General features: G+C 50.5%; 3 protein-coding genes across 3 annotated transcripts; 1 reads left to right on the top strand and 2 right to left on the bottom strand.

Moving 5' to 3' along the window:
- Window positions 1-1,086: 1,086 nt before the first annotated feature.
- TGME49_267470 (cold-shock DNA-binding domain-containing protein) lies at window positions 1,087-3,761 on the bottom strand. Its single transcript, XM_018781468.1, has 4 exons — window positions 2,806-3,761; window positions 2,686-2,733; window positions 2,337-2,516; window positions 1,087-2,096 (listed from the first exon to the last, which is right to left on the bottom strand). Exons 1-4 carry the CDS (start codon window positions 2,974-2,976, stop codon window positions 1,926-1,928), a joined length of 570 nt encoding a protein of 189 aa, XP_018636233.1. The 5' UTR covers window positions 2,977-3,761; the 3' UTR covers window positions 1,087-1,925.
- On the top strand, window positions 3,216-14,036 carry TGME49_267480 (tRNA (guanine(26)-N(2))-dimethyltransferase, putative). Its single transcript, XM_002368775.2, has 11 exons — window positions 3,216-4,588; window positions 4,941-5,039; window positions 5,587-5,724; window positions 6,393-7,026; window positions 7,766-7,919; window positions 8,224-8,484; window positions 9,170-9,274; window positions 9,546-9,631; window positions 9,919-10,086; window positions 10,490-10,612; window positions 10,927-14,036. The coding sequence occupies exons 1-11, from the start codon at window positions 4,348-4,350 to the stop codon at window positions 11,009-11,011; spliced, it is 2,094 nt and encodes a 697-aa protein (XP_002368816.1). The 5' UTR covers window positions 3,216-4,347; the 3' UTR covers window positions 11,012-14,036.
- Window positions 11,210-14,747, bottom strand: TGME49_267490 (preprocathepsin c precursor, putative). The gene is made up of 19 exons (XM_018781469.1): window positions 14,636-14,747; window positions 14,471-14,579; window positions 14,210-14,409; window positions 14,074-14,155; window positions 13,940-14,019; window positions 13,705-13,871; window positions 13,499-13,650; window positions 13,348-13,420; window positions 13,228-13,292; window positions 13,027-13,169; window positions 12,883-12,969; window positions 12,781-12,827; window positions 12,662-12,724; window positions 12,522-12,605; window positions 12,341-12,459; window positions 12,235-12,286; window positions 12,127-12,174; window positions 11,546-12,068; window positions 11,210-11,480 (listed from the first exon to the last, which is right to left on the bottom strand). Exons 1-18 carry the CDS (start codon window positions 14,714-14,716, stop codon window positions 11,909-11,911), a joined length of 1,812 nt encoding a protein of 603 aa, XP_018636232.1. The 5' UTR covers window positions 14,717-14,747; the 3' UTR covers window positions 11,210-11,480; window positions 11,546-11,908.
- Between the last annotated feature and the right edge of the window lie 41 nt (window positions 14,748-14,788).

Below are 14,788 nucleotides of genomic sequence, written 5' to 3'. Positions count from 1 at the left end.
AGCAAATAACACGTACGGATGGTCTGACTGACGGTGAAACTGCTCCGTCTTGACACTTGCATTCCATAGGTTTGGACACACCGTAAAACAATATGTGTACATACATAGGAAGGTTCTCTTCTTGACGACTAGGTGTCCCCTTCAATACGAGCCCCCCCCCTAGAAACAACATCTAGACGAGCCAGCACCCACCAACCGCTGGCTGGCCGCCTTGCCAGCATCGCCAGGGAGCAAGAGGCGGGAATGTTCCCTGCCTGCCCCGACACCCAGGCTGGTGGGCCCCCGTGAGAGATGGGGTGTCCACGGCTGGCTTCCGGGCCACGTGCGGCACCGTCCCCCAACAACCCTACCACCACGTCCTGTATGGTTCTCCGACAAACGGGGGCAGGCCGTTGTAGCCTACACGAAGCTGGCGACTGGCTTCAGGAGGTTAATTTGACTTTGAAAAACGTTCAGCCTCTGTTGTGAACCCACTCACTGTCGAAAGCTACTTTTCCTGAGGCCTCGATTTAGAGGGACGACGCAGGAGTGAATCTTTCATTCGACGCACTGCCGTGGTGCAATGTCCCTGGGACAGACGCCGAGCAACTAACGGACTACCGGGGCGTGGCTTGCGCCCCGTAATCGTGTGGCAGTGCAGAATGTCAAAAGTAGACAGCACACGAGGGGAAGCGTGACCTCAGAGTGCCTCTAATTGTGCATCTGTCAAACAGAAAACCATGAAGACATGCGAAACCTCAAAAGAGCAACAGCGGTGGTCTGAAGCACCCATAGATCTGATTCAGGCCCCAGATGTATGAGAAAAGTCCTTACGAGGACCAGGACTGTTACAGTCCACGGGGGAATTGGTACACACAGGAATCTTCGGCAGCCATCGAAATAAAAACGCAAGCGGCAGACCAAAACACGGCGGCATCGCCTTTGAAAAGTGGCTTGTAGTTTGCTCTGTGTGTAGACAGCGGAGTCGGGTCGTCTTCCAGCGAACATGACCTAACTGAGCATCAACTTCAAGCCTCACGCGCGTTCGGACAACGTGGCGAAGAGCTGTTGGAGAGCACTTGTGAGGTTGTGTGGGCCTGTAATTCGAATTGTGGAGACTCAGACAGACTCTGCCAAGTCACTGTTCGCATCGTTAACCAGTCCAATGTGCATTTTTAGCCATTTTGGGGAGTGAAATGGTGCAAAAACATTGGTGGGACGACGAAACGTGCTCTCTGACAAGTGTACCCCCGGTAACTCTTTACCAAATCAGGAAATCGCGAGCGTTTTCACCAGTCGTTTGCCTGCGGATGCCTCTTCTACAACTGTTATGCCCCTCCATAAAAGCTCGCGACCACCAAGAGGTAGAGACTGCGTTCAACGTGCACGTTTCCAATCAGTCCATGTGGTTTGCCTAGTCCTTCTTCAGCCAGGGCACACAATAAAAATGTGCCTCACACTTTCTAGCTCAAGAACAAAGTTTCATGTGCATAGAATGAACGAAACACAACTCAAATCGGTTCTACAGAAAACGGCTTCCTCGTGGCGCTGTGCGTGGTTCTCGGTCACTTGCAGCAGGCTGAACCAACCCTCTTGGACGAAAGAATCATCTCAAGACAATCATAGATCACGTTGAGTAATGCACACTGTATGTCTACAGCGATCATGATACAGGGAGGAGCTCGTTTGGGAAGATGCGGGGACACAGATTCGTGAAATGAAACTCAAAGCTCCAGACATGTGACTCAGCATATTTATGACTAACGGAATGCAGTTTCCAGTCGACATGGTGCTCTCTCGTGTGTTGAATGACTAAGGAATGACGCGATGAACAGCAACAGGAGGACAACTGCACAAGGGAGTTCCGTTCAGGACGGTGGCTCGACCCCGTTGCGGGCCAGACACCCTCCCACCACGGCGGCTTCACGTCTTCAACGTTCAGACACTCAGTAGGAGCCGCCACCGTAGTCGCCTCCACTGTGTCGGTCTTGTTCGTAGCCTCCTCCGTAGCCACGGCCACCATAGCCACTGCTTGCTCCCCCTCCGCGACGGTCGTACTCACCGCCGTAACCCTCTCCGTTCCCACCGAAGCGTCCTTCTTGTCGTCGATTCTCACCCTGTCACACATCCATCGCAGTTATGAACAGACGCATTGAACACTGAAAAGGATGTGTCATACAGAGCCAAAGGTACCAGCAAAACTCCCGCCTTCGCCACTGACTAATAAGGCGGAACCCAGCAGTACCAGCTATCACTCGTATTAACAGCGAGAAAAAAATACTACTCAGATGCTAGTATGGTCAGTACCGTCGTACTGGCAGAAACCATCTCTGTGCAGAAGATCTCAGGAGACGTACTTGAACGTAGGAGCCATTTGGACCGGTGACATTCACTGCCTTCTTACGGCCATCATTTCCGGTTTGGATGACGAATTCTACCTGTTCGCCTTCAGCGAGGTTACGAAATCCCTCTGCTCTTATCTCCGACTGATGAACGAACAAGTCTGTTCCATCCTCAGCCGTAATAAAACCATATCCCTGCACAAACGAGAGCCGAATGAGTCGTATTTTTTGAACGTAACAGTAGAAGACCTTCCTGTATCAAAAATCGTGCGAGCACACGACATATGATTACCCCCGCATGCTAGAGTATCTGCCCTAAAGGTTACATACACAGTGCTTACCTTTTTGGAGTCGAACCATTTACATGTCCCGCGTGACACTGCCATCTCGCCCACGCAAATGTTGCTGGTAGCTGAAGACGAAAATGGGAAACCAGGGCAACAGGAACTAAAGGTTATTCTTGTTCATGACAAGGAAGCCTCACCATGACGCCGGTTTGACAGAAGGCTGCCGGACTCCCTGCTGGCATGACGTGTGACATAACCCGAATACACGGTACTCTCAGAAGAAGTCCTTTAAGAGTTAAGAGAACGAGAACTTGTATGTTGAAACTACACACTAAGTGTGGCTTGTGATTAGATGGTCCTGTCCGCATTCGAGGGAACTATTGATGTTTCGCCGACCGAGCTGCTACAGAGTTCGTGTGGTGCTTGCTTGACACGATTGCAGTGTCTGTTTTTAGTGAAGCACAAAGTCAGAAGGCAAAGTCTCGTCACACAGGCGTAGATAACTGAGACTTATCGGCCAAAAAGGTACGCTTGCGGCGTCCAGTGTAGACGAATGGCTGCTATTGTTTGCAGTTAGACCGTACACTTACAGGACAAAGAAATTTCTGGAATTACGAAGGAGCCACTGTCGAAAAGCAATGGATGTCAAGAGAAAAGCGTTTCCTTTGCCAGTATGATCCTAGAACGAGGTTGCCGCTGTCACTCTGGTTATTTGATAGGCGTGTCACCGTCGTGTGGGAACGACACTTGCACGGCCAGCACAAAAGGACAGCAGGTGAGCGCCACCAGCGTAAATTTCACCGGCTAAGCTGAGCTATTTTTTGGCCACTTCGTGCTCTGCACGACCCCTTTCAATGATGATGGCAGCTGCTCTACAGTCATAGCCGCGCCGGCGACAGTTGAGTGACCCGCCTCAGGAGATCCCGGGCTGTAGGCCGCGCAATTTTAGCGATAGGGCTTCGGATGTGCACGCAACACTACGAGTACGATCGACCAACAGCCATTTTCCAACTGGCCAGTGGCGCTTACGGCTTACGTCAATAGAGGGACCACAGGGCGAAGACCAGCGATTTCCCCTACGACTTGAGGTATTTTTCGCTTAAGAAAGCATGTCACACATTTTGGCCGTGTAACGTCCTCAGAGACATACGACATCTGTATACGCAGCTCCTGGAACTGCTTGTGTACTTGACGCTCACAGACGCCCAAGAGCGTGTGAACAATCGAGTGCTCCGCATGCGGACGTTGTGCTAACAGGACACTCTGAGATATCAGACGTGACTCGTGACATTTCTGATGCGTTGTAGGGTTGGTTTAAAATTTGGTTTTGTCCAGGTGGTCCTCACGGAGGGACGTTTTCTTCCAAAACTTGTACAGCCGACTCAGCCGGCCGAACATGTTTTGAGGCTCTCGCATGCATCGCTGTTCTGACCACGCGCGGAGGACTGCCGACAAAACGGGACTCAAACGACACTATGCATTGTCCCTTCCTTCTCTCCATTAAGGCCAGGATAAAGCGCAAATTTCGTCTATCTTCGTAACTGCGTGTTTCCGCTCTAGATGTCCCGCGTTTGCCGTCGACGCTGGACGGCATCTCCAAGTGCTGCTCGCAAGCTGATGCATCGCCTCTGTTGCATGAGACTGAGCTCTGGATTGTGTATGATTTAGCAGACCGTGTTTTTACAATTTAGACGTTTGGAACCACGGAATTTAGGGGGCTACTTCTTTCCAGCGTCTTAATGGCTTGTCCTGCCGCGGCGTCAGATGCCGCAAAAACGATGGCATCCCCACAGGGTGACTATGGCAGCGGACATGGAGACCAGGCCACCTCGGGGTTCATTCGAGAGGGATTGGTCCGCATAATGAGTAGCGGCAACAATGAAGTATTCTATAATCCTGTCCAGGTGTTCAACCGCGACCTGTCTATCATGGTCATCAAGGCCTTTGCTCATCAGCAGCGCCAGGAAATCAAACGCAGAGGTACGCACAAGGCCGGGATGTGCGCACGCCCAAGCACTCAGATACTCACGTTGTTAGCCCGGCACGGTCAAATCCACATGATTTCGTCACTACCATTTCTTATGTTTCGAAAAGGTTATGAAAGCACACTTTTTCTCCAGACGGAGTTATTCGTAAACAACACCGAGGAGGAGGCGACAGGCACTCGTGCTTCTCCAGATGTTTGGGGAGACGCGAGAAACAATACAGCCATTTTCACGTGGCCAGCCTTGAGTTCTTTTGAGCATGACCTAGACGGTTTCTAGGCCCAAGGCACTGTCTTGTCAGAATGTTGGTAACTCTGGGCGGAAATTGTGGGGATTATTGCCTGCAGGAGAGAAGACGGCAGCTCGTACGAAGGAGGAAGGCAAGGAGGCTCCTGCCCCTCTTCGGTTCGAAGGATTAAACGTTCTGGAGCCACTCGCGGCTACTGGTAGGTTTCTATTTGTCAAATGCTTACCTTCCGCGAAGCCACAACGTGTTCATCGGACGGGTGGACACGGCATCCAGTAGCATCCTGTGTATTTCCCAATGCCCATCTGTTCCTCAGGAAAACACGCCATGTTTGGACCGGATTCGTCGTACACATATTATCGTAGTCACTACTTCGCATCGGGTCCTTCTGATATGCACCATGGGACCTTTAGGGAGCTTATTGTCGAATAATCTAGTTTGCTTTGTTGGCGCCCTCCAGTCTCGTGCATCCTTTTCTTCATAAACAGCGCCGTAAAGCTCTGCATGGCAGTTCTGCGTCATTTATCTGCAGTGAGGCTTGTAGGGCTGTCAAGGAAGGGTATTGTCCGGTTCTCGTGCGGTCGTGCTGCTCTTCCACACCGTCGTCCGAACGTCTGCCGAGGAATTCTTTTCGTGAAAGTGCAGCCTTATATATATACATATATGTATACGTACTCCTTTTTCGTACCCATCATTTTAGCCGACCGAGTGTCTCAGCTGTCCATGCGCTGTGTGTCCTGACGTAGGACTGCGGTCTTTGAGGTACCTGACGGAGCTTGATGATGAAGTGAGGCATGTGGTGGCAAACGATCTGGATCCCGCTGCTCTTCAAGCAATGGAACGCAATGCTGAACTTAACAAGGTCGTCCGCGAAAAACTCCATCGTAAGATCTTTTCTTAGTTAGCGTCCAGATATTCTTTGTAGGAGTTTTATCCACTTGTACTCCACGAGGTCTACTAAAGGTTTTGACGCGAAATATCTTTAGTTGCTTCGAATCTGTGCAATGTTTGTATCAGTGTCGTCAGCCTGGGGCGAAGCGTCGTGTCAGGGTATGCCACTTCGGTGATTCGGAAGTGTAGAAGATTGCAGACTGCGAGGCGAATGGTGCGGCTCTTGGGTTTGTCTCTGTCTCTTTTGTATGTGTCACCCATAATTTGGTTGTGAGACATTAGTTTTCTTGCCACGCAGGGTTGCCAGAGTGACATTTTCGCACGTTAAACCGAGAGTGGGGGAATTCGTGTAAGGCGCTTGACAGGCTCTCCGACATTCTTGGACCCACAGACAACGCCGGGGTGTAGGGACGGGGAAAAATGTAGTCGCTGCGTGTGGGTCGTCTGGTGCGGCGGGGCTTGGAGCATCTGTGCGAGCATCGCGTTGAGAGAAATTGTTATTTATCGGCGGTTTTTCGGGTGCTAAATCCGAAACTGTGGTGGTTTCCAAGACAGTCGAACAGACACTGTTGCTGTACCGTCGGGTTCTTTACTTTGCTCCCTGGGAAAGCTTGAGGCACGTTGACGTTTCCTGTGTGTGTCTTGTTCCCTGCTGAACCAGTAACGTGCAGCGAGGGGGCTCACCTGATGTACGTGTTGGCAAGGCCTGGAAACCTGCATCCCGGCACCCTTAAGAAGATCCACTCTCTTCCCGCGGGCAGCTCCATCCCCTCAACCTTCGATATGAACCCTCCGCTCTTCTCATTCTCTCTCCCCCCTCTATCGCTTTTTCTCACCCCTCGACAGAGGCCCCGAAACCAGGCCAATGACAATACTTCTGCAGCACATGCGAGCTGCGGCTCTCGCGAAGACTCAACCGCTGTTTCGCAGCAAGGCGTGAGCGGTCCTGACGGCGAGCCCTGCGAAGGCGCGAAGCAGGACGCACAGAGTTCTCATTCTGCGTCGGAAAAGGCGGGAGTGGGAACAAAACACGTGAAGGGACAACACGCCACCTTGGTGAATGGAGGTACACATCCTTCAGATTTGCCTCTCTTCTTTGATGTCGTCGACGTCGACCCGTACGGGAGCGTCGCCCCCTTCTTGGATGCCGCCATTCAGGCTGTGCGCCCCGGTGGTCTGCTCTGTCTGACCTCAACGGATATGCCAGTTCTCTGTGGAAATTCACCCGAGGTTACCTTCTACAAATACGGTGGAGCAGCGTTGAAGGCGAGATACATGCACGAAATGGCTCTTAGGTAGGCCGAACACGGGCCTCAATCCTCCCTTTCCTTTTCCTTGCCGCACTCAGGACACCTTTCTCTGGAGAGTATATAGTACGAGATGGACTGCTGGTGCTAGCAGATCATAGTCAAGAAAACAAATAGGCGTCGGATTCCAATGTTTTACGACATTCAGGTTATTACAGATAGGGTATGTTCTAGGCGATATATATGAACTACAGTTATCAGTTGGATTGACAGGGGAAGACGTAATCACGACGCTGTGTTACTGCAGAACCTCAGTGGCTGCCGAATAAGCGATGGAGATACGGCTGTTCCAAACGTTGCCTCTCGGCACTCAGTGGCACTTGCTTTTGTGTGACCATTGGGCTCCCCATTGGGCTTCTTGGTATCTTGGAGGAGTCCCGTACGCTCCTTTCGTTATCCGTTCCTGACGTCTGCGCGCTCATGTAGAACATTTGCTAGGCTCGCAAGACAATTTGGCAACCCCAGATTGACAGCTGGTCATTTCCTGCCTCTTTCAAGACGCAGCGTTACGGAGCTTCCACCGGATCGGATTAGGCGTCTCTTTGCCGCACCAGTCACTGTGTGAGGGATCCTAATTGGGTTTCGACTTACGAGAGAAACTGCCGGCTTTTCCCAAAGTGAACTGCTGAAAGGGATTCTCCGCAAGAGACCAACGGATAGGGAAGGTTGAGTGTGACGCCTGGAAAAACATACCGCAGCCACCTATATTTCCTTTCTTATGCTTCAGGCTCGTTTTGTATGCCGCCTGCTCATGCGCCGCGAAATACAAGAAGATTGTAGTCCCACTTCTCTCATGCAGCGTGGACTTTTATGTCCGCATCTTCGTCCAGGTCTTCGACTCAGCGGAAGGATGCAAGGACGTCCACAGTCACTCGGCCATAGTAGGTCGCTCTGTTGCTGACTGGACCTGAGCAACAATTTTGAGACGTATCGGCGGAAAGTGGCGTGTTGACAGAGCAAAAAGGGGACTCGCAGTTAAGCGGCTAGGTGTTCCGCAGATACCGAAAATCAGACTGCACGGCGTCGGTTCTGAATTACGTGTTGGATTAAAGTTCCATCAAAAATCGCGTCCGCTGACGAGCGATCTTGTTGTTTGGTGGCAAGATGCAGAGTTCCGTAGCGGCACTCTGGTGAGAACGTACTCCGCACTGGTAGCTGGTGGCTGCACAGTTGTGATGTTTACAGGTTCACCAGTGCGTAAATTGCGACTGCTTTCGAGTTCTGCCTCTGGGGTCCGAAGTGCACGGAGGCCAGAAAGACAGTGCCGAGTCTTCTGAATCAAATCAAACCAAGAGGGGTGGAGAAAGCCGCGGCTGTGCGTCGACACGAGGTTCGAGGAAACGGAAAGCAGCGCTCTTGCCCGAGGAGGTGAAGGGGCGATGCGACGAATGCCATGGCCGGATGGTCATTGGCGGGCCGTTTTACGCAGGACCTCTTTACCAGAGTGTAAGTGCGAAGGGCAGCCCGGACACCTCGATGGCACTGGACACCGTCAAAAAGGTGCTGTTAAACATACTCTGACAATTCTGCGTGTGGCTGAGGATCTCAGGTTTCGTCACTCTCCATTTATGCACGCCGCGAGTCAGGACCCCAAACTTGTAGTAGAGCAGGATTGCTTGTTTACCCAGTAACGGATTGAGCGAGGCTTTGCATATGCCTAGTCTTTTCTCGAACGCTAACCACCATTTAGCACCCATCCAGGTGCTGTACAGCCTTTCAATGAAAGGGGTGTGTTAGCCAGGCAAGGACTCATGCACATAGTTGACGGCAACACATTTCTTGTAATTGGTCTTCTTTTATCCATGACGATAGCACACTCTGGCGAGCCTGACCGATGGAATGAAGCAGCTTGCTCGACAGCAAGCATTTAGAGCGAAGCCTGTTTTTAGTTGTATCCACATTTTTGTAAGGGGATGGAGGGGTACTTGGAAAGTAAATGCGGTGTCATGCTTGCGGCTTAGTGGGCTTGCGATTTCAGCTGTGTTCATAATTTCGTTTCTTTCCCATACGGCGACCTGTGTATGACCCAAGTGCGCTGGCCGTCCGTGGCATGATGGCGCGCGATGCTGCACGAATTCGTAAATGAAGACTTGTAAGGGAACTTTTTGTGGATATCTCAACTGCGGTACAGGCTTTTGTTCAAGCTTGTCTAGACCTATGCGAGACTGCCAAGGAAAGACTTCCGGGTCTCACAATGGTGGCGCGAATCAAAGGACTCCTCACAGCCATAAAAGAAGTAAGCGGCAGGCGTCATGTGCTTCAAGCAAGTGGGTGTCGATAGGGCATCACTAGCGGGATGGATGACAGTGACCCTACAAGGCCTGCTACCAGAAGCTCATGTCGAGGAATTCACGGCTTTCATTGTGTGAGTCCTTTTTCGAACAACCGTCGGCCTTAGCTCACTTTTCACGTGTGCGAGGGAACAGCTGAAGAGGAAGGCATGCATCATGAGAGTGTGTAGGCCGCAGGGTACATTTGGTGTAGTCGGATGCTCTTTGCTCTCTCAGGAACTGCACCAGGTCCCGTTGTATTACCACCTGCCCACGATGTGCAATCGGGCTAAGCTGGAAATGATCAGACCAGTTCAATTCAAGTGAGTGAATAGTGCATTGGTTTTTTTGTTGCGGCAGCTTGCAGCTGTGAAGCTTTCAGACTTCGTCCCTACATGGGAAATTGCCTATTCGCGTATGCACCACTCGATTAGGAAGTCATCCGTATTACTGGGACGTGGTGGCCTAGCAGACACGACTGTTGTTCGACAAAGTTTTTATGCTAGCATCAAACATTAGGAACATGGTGGCGCTTGAACTCCAGATACACCGTTCCGTACTTGACTCTCAATTGATGTTCTCGGATGTGTGTCTCCACATACTTGCATAGGGCTGCTCTTGTTCGCCTGGGGTACAAGGTGTCTCACTTTCACAGAGAGCCTCAAGCAATAAAGACGGATGCTCCATCGGTCGTGGTCTTTGACATCCTCCGAACACACGCCCAAAAGCACCCGCCGAAGCACCCGGAGAAATTCCCTCTTCTTCAGAAGGAGATCTGGTGAGGCCAGTTTATCCGAGGCGTTTCTTCGATGTTTCTCACGTCTGCGTCTTTGAACACACTGCCGAACCAGGTGTACTGGGCAACGGTCCGTCGGCTAATCTTGACAAACCAAATCACCTGTAGCATTTTTAAAACCAGATGTCTGTTCATTTCCCGTAGCTGCCACTGCTCTCACTTCAGCTTTTCCTTTTGGTCAACTTCGGTCGTACGGAGGACTTAGCTTATTGTCGCGGTGTAGGCAGGCTGACCATATGAAGAGGTTTAAACACTACATATCTCAGTTTAACGATGGTGATCCAATAGCTTAGTGCGCGCATGTGGTCAGAATGTTTGAGCTTGAATGGTTTGAGCTTAAACTGTCATCTTTCGTTAGCTCCCCTGGTGCGTATACGCTGTTCAGCACAAAGGAAGTTGACCTGACACCGATGGCCTCTGTGACTAGCCAGTCTCCCAACGTCCCCAAGTGGCTTCCCAATCCGACACCGTACTGGGGCCCGAAGAGTCGTGCAAGTTCGAACAAACGGTAAGAGCTCGGTGCTGGGTCGTGCGAATGTGTCAGTAGTCGTCTTGCAGCTGCTGCGACGGTACAGGTGAAGAAGCAAATGTGAATGCCAAATACATAGTTGGAGATAAGGTGACGAACACAGGTGAGCTATGAGGATTATTCAAGCGTTTCTTGGGTCTGTCTGGGAGACTGATCGCTTCGCAGAAACAAGCAGTTGGTGTACGTTTTACTTCCTCGGTGGTTTCGTGTTGTCTTCCGATGCGGCGGAAATGGGTGTCATCAGCTATGGCACCCCGTCTCTTTTTCTGCGCTGTGGATTGATATGATTGCAGACAAAACGCATCGACATGCACTCCTCGTACGCAGAAACGGCCAAGAGAGGACGAAACCTACGATGCTGAAAATCCCTTAGTGTGAACATAGACACGTTAGGTGTAAAAATCGTTGTATACATGGTAAATCGTTGAGGATCAAACCGCTGCATGTATTCCATGCCGGATGCTGGCGCTGCTGGGACGCAGGGAGTCCTTTCAAATCTCCCATACAGCGCTGGCCAACCTTGGGGTTTCTCGGAGGTGATGGAACAATATCGGCCATGATTTTATTCACAAACTTTTGTCAACATCCAAGCTACGTTGACAAATGCTTGTCTCGCTCGTATTGAAGAATGTCAATCCTTCGGGGGCTTATGATAAAGGCGCTGTAAAGGCGAAGTGATGGGATGTCATCAGCCTCAGCCTGCCAGTCCAACAGAAAGATTAACATACAAATGCGTATGATTCTTGAGTGCGGCTACGGATCATACGCTGCGTTCGTTTCAGTGTGTGTTGCTATTTCGTGTTTTTGACAAGGTCATGGCGACCACATTTTGAAGAACGTCTTTGCTCTGTCTAGCATTGTTAATTAGGTAATGCTTGCTTTTCACCTGCATGAATCACGGAAATGACAGACTTTACGAGGTAGAACGCTACCGGCATCCGAACCGCAGGACCTTGTTGCTATCGAGAAGTGAAGCAGCTGTCAGCTTGAGGAAACATCATGATATGTCGTTGGAAGCTCCCAGCGGAGAGGAGTCAGCTAGATCTTATGCACATGCCATCATGCGACGTCTTTATCCCGTAAGCAGAGCGGAGAAGAAATGTTACAGCCAGCATACTCCTGGGAAGAGTTAAACGCAGTGTTGGTTGATTCATGGCCGGAATCGTTGCTTTTCGTGCACTTGGACGTGATTCATCCACTTGCAACTGCCCGCCGTTGCCGACAAATTCTGAGATGATCGAAAATATTGGTGTCAGCAAAGCGGTCTAGGGTGTATTATGCTTCACGTTGTTTTCTGTACTGCTTGATGAGCTGGGCTGCTCTCCCCCTTGTGAGATCTGGGTCGAAGTAAACCGCCTGGGATTCGATGGCAGCCATATTCTCGCCTCTGGGTATCTTCACGTAGCCATGAGTTCCCCAGTTGCTGCCCCAAGTGCTGCAACGATAGTTTTCTGAACTGCGAACGTGCTAATCAACTTTGTTTTCAAGCTTACTTTCTCACAACCCAGAACTTCTTTGGTTTTCCTGTAGCATTGTCAGGTCTAAGGGAAGCGGCCAGGAAGCTTTAACTATGTTGTGAGATTGACAGACAGCGTTCTTACTCATCTTCTCCCCAACCCACCACCGCAACTGCATGGTTTGTGTACTCCCAACCTGAAACGGCCACATACAGAATGGGGAGAGAGGTAATTGTCTTTCAGCAGTTACCGTTGAAGCCTTTCTTGGGGATATCGCAGATTTTGCCGTGTTCAGACGGCTGAGAGTCAAACAATCCGCTTTGATACATGAAGAGTGTGTCTGGCGCATCAATCGCAACCACGACTGGCCTGTACTCAAAAGTACTGCAATGTTCAACGAAACACGATGCCACGACTACCGGGTTCCCTACCCATGATGATACATCTCATTCATCATCTTTTCCTCGTTGCACCCTTCGTAGAAACCGCCAACGTAGTTGTAATCCTTCGCGTACCTAAGATGACAGTGCTCAGGGTACTGACAACTAGCTTATCTATCTGTGGAACGCACCAGCGATCATCTGGTCCGCATCCTGGGGCAGAGTGTTCTGGTGTTCTGTTCACTGAGCCGATACTGGAAGGCGCAACGTAGCAAATTTTTGCATCTTAGTATACGTATAGCTTTCCCACTTCATCTGACAAGAAGCAACTTGGGGATCGTGGCTGGCAGAATATCTCTGCAACCGAATTAATCTTGTGTTGAATGTAATGGAACATCTTGCAAGCACTAACCTGGCATTGTTCCGTACCAAAGCCAAATTCCTTGGCATGCTTTCCCACCAGGAACGGATATCCACCGTCGCACCCTTGATTGTAAGGCTGCAAATATTTTTGCTCTCTCAACCTGCACTCGCGCTGTTTTTCTGGGTGGCTTACAGAGCAGCTCAAAATGGACTGGGCAGACAGAGGCGATTCGAAAACAGTCGTATTTTCTCCCGGAAACAGCTTGCTGAACATAATTTCGAATCGCTTCTGCAAGATATACGCAGACGAGACAGCGTAGCAGCTCCCGCAAGCCCCTGTGTCGTGAGGGCCGTCTGTCAAAGTAACCAAACGAGAAATAGCCACTCGCCATACCCTGATTGACCACGGGATCTGTTTCCGGCTTCCATGACTTGGAAAGAAATGGGTCTCCCCATGTCCTAGACAGAAATTTCCAGGGCTCAGTGCACTGGCGGAGAGAAACTGCTAGCTGACCATTGTTTGGGTGGTTTGCTGCGCCGTTCTAAAACGGTCTCGGCTGCGTTGCATATGGTACGTTGCTGTTTACCTTCAAGGGAAGATTATCATTTGATACACAAGTGAATTCGTTACGGCTGAGACGTTCCATGCCAGAAAAAAGACGTACTTCCAGTTCGATCTTTCTGTAGAAAAGTTGGCAGAGCATATTCTACAAGCGGGTGATACTTCCGAAAACCCAGCTGTCCCTTGTACAGGGAAAGATCCCGAGGCGAGGCATTGGCAAACTGGCGGTGGACCGTAGGTGTCCAGGTCTTCGGTCTGAATGCCACCATGGCTACCGTTCTACCGTTTTCAAGAAACTTTGGAACTTACGGTGATATGCCGTCGGTGAGTGACGACAACGAAGGCATGGTGGGCAGCTGATAGGCTGTGTTTTCAAGAACAACAGCTGGAATGCTCTCTTCCCTTTCTTCCTTCCTTGTTTTCTCTCCATAGAAACACCCCCAAGTGTGTTTCAGTTGATGCTGATCTTTCGACTCCTGAAACAAGCGGAAAAAAAAAGACTTTTCAGATTTGCCAGAGAACGGCTGTTAAGCGTAACTCTTACCTCAACTGTCCATCCCATATGTATCTTGCTAGGGTCCGTTACGTAACACCTTGTTTCCCCGAAAGAATCCTCATTGTCTCCTACGGAAGCTCGTAACTTGAAGCGTAATTTGCGAGATCGGACACCGCTCTTACCATTCAGCCTTCTAGGACACTCTTTACCGTTCTTTCGAGAGTACTTCAAGAAACCGAAAAAGCGGCGGTTCGGCAGCCGAACCTGCCACCGCTCTACTGCTTATATGTACTGAGCATATTATGGTAGGGTGCGCACCTCAAAGCCTTCATCGTAGACCATCGTCCACGTACCAACGGGTACGTCGGGTTTGGAGGGAAGAGTAACAGCTAAATACTTCCAGTTGTTCCTCGGCGCCATGTCGCTATTCTTTCGAATAAGTTTGTCCGTCAGACTCAACTCCACTTCCGTCTCCACGGGACTCTGTGACGCGAGCCACGAGGCGTAATTGCTCAACGCTGGCGTAACGCAATAAACTGTTTTCTATCTGCTCCAGGACTACACTTTCACGGAACAGACCTGGCCTTAGGTTCTCAAGGTTAAAGTTGGGCGCGCCGCTGCCACACGACGTTGGATGGTCGCTTCCATCAGCTCCGATCGTGAACTTCCACGTTCCCAAGACATCATTCTATTAGCGACATACATAATGCCGCAAAAATGTGGTACCGTACGAAGTCAACTTACCATCAGCCCGTGGATAGGCAGGTCAGCCCGGGCCACACCTAACCCGCCTACCGTAACAATGCCAATTCCGACGAGTTTCATCGTAAAAACTACTTTAACAGGGTCGGTTCACTAAACCGAACCGGGATTCTGATTGCGTCGGCACATAATTTT

Source organism: Toxoplasma gondii, chromosome IX, assembly GCF_000006565.2.
Source record: "Toxoplasma gondii ME49 chromosome IX, whole genome shotgun sequence".
Taxonomy (NCBI): Eukaryota; Apicomplexa; class Conoidasida; order Eucoccidiorida; family Sarcocystidae; genus Toxoplasma; species Toxoplasma gondii.
The sequence above is the reverse complement of the archived record's forward strand: the minus strand, read 5'-3'. Positions and strand labels throughout refer to the sequence as shown.

What these genes read in the sequence shown, in the direction of transcription:
- TGME49_267470 (XM_018781468.1), bottom strand. Translation starts at nt 2,976, where the DNA reads ATGCGGACAGGACCATCTAATCACAAGCCACACTTAGTGTGTAGTTTC. An exon ending in TCTGTCAAACCGGCGTCATG is followed by an intron (nt 2,734 to 2,805) that starts GTGAGGCTTCCT and finishes TTTCGTCTTCAG; the next exon opens with CTACCAGCAACATTTGCGTG. An exon ending in CAAATGGCTCCTACGTTCAA is followed by an intron (nt 2,097 to 2,336) that starts GTACGTCTCCTG and finishes GATGTGTGACAG; the next exon opens with GGTGAGAATCGACGACAAGA.
- TGME49_267480 (XM_002368775.2), top strand. Translation starts at nt 4,348, where the DNA reads ATGGCTTGTCCTGCCGCGGCGTCAGATGCCGCAAAAACGATGGCATCC. An exon ending in ATGCACGAAATGGCTCTTAG is followed by an intron (nt 7,027 to 7,765) that starts GTAGGCCGAACA and finishes CTTATGCTTCAG; the next exon opens with GCTCGTTTTGTATGCCGCCT. An exon ending in CAGGACCTCTTTACCAGAGT is followed by an intron (nt 8,485 to 9,169) that starts GTAAGTGCGAAG and finishes ACTGCGGTACAG; the next exon opens with GCTTTTGTTCAAGCTTGTCT.
- TGME49_267490 (XM_018781469.1), bottom strand. Translation starts at nt 14,716, where the DNA reads ATGAAACTCGTCGGAATTGGCATTGTTACGGTAGGCGGGTTAGGTGTG. An exon ending in CCTTGAGAACCTAAGGCCAG is followed by an intron (nt 14,410 to 14,470) that starts GTCTGTTCCGTG and finishes GCGTTACGCCAG; the next exon opens with CGTTGAGCAATTACGCCTCG. An exon ending in AAGTTCTGGGTTGTGAGAAA is followed by an intron (nt 12,069 to 12,126) that starts GTAAGCTTGAAA and finishes CTATCGTTGCAG; the next exon opens with CACTTGGGGCAGCAACTGGG.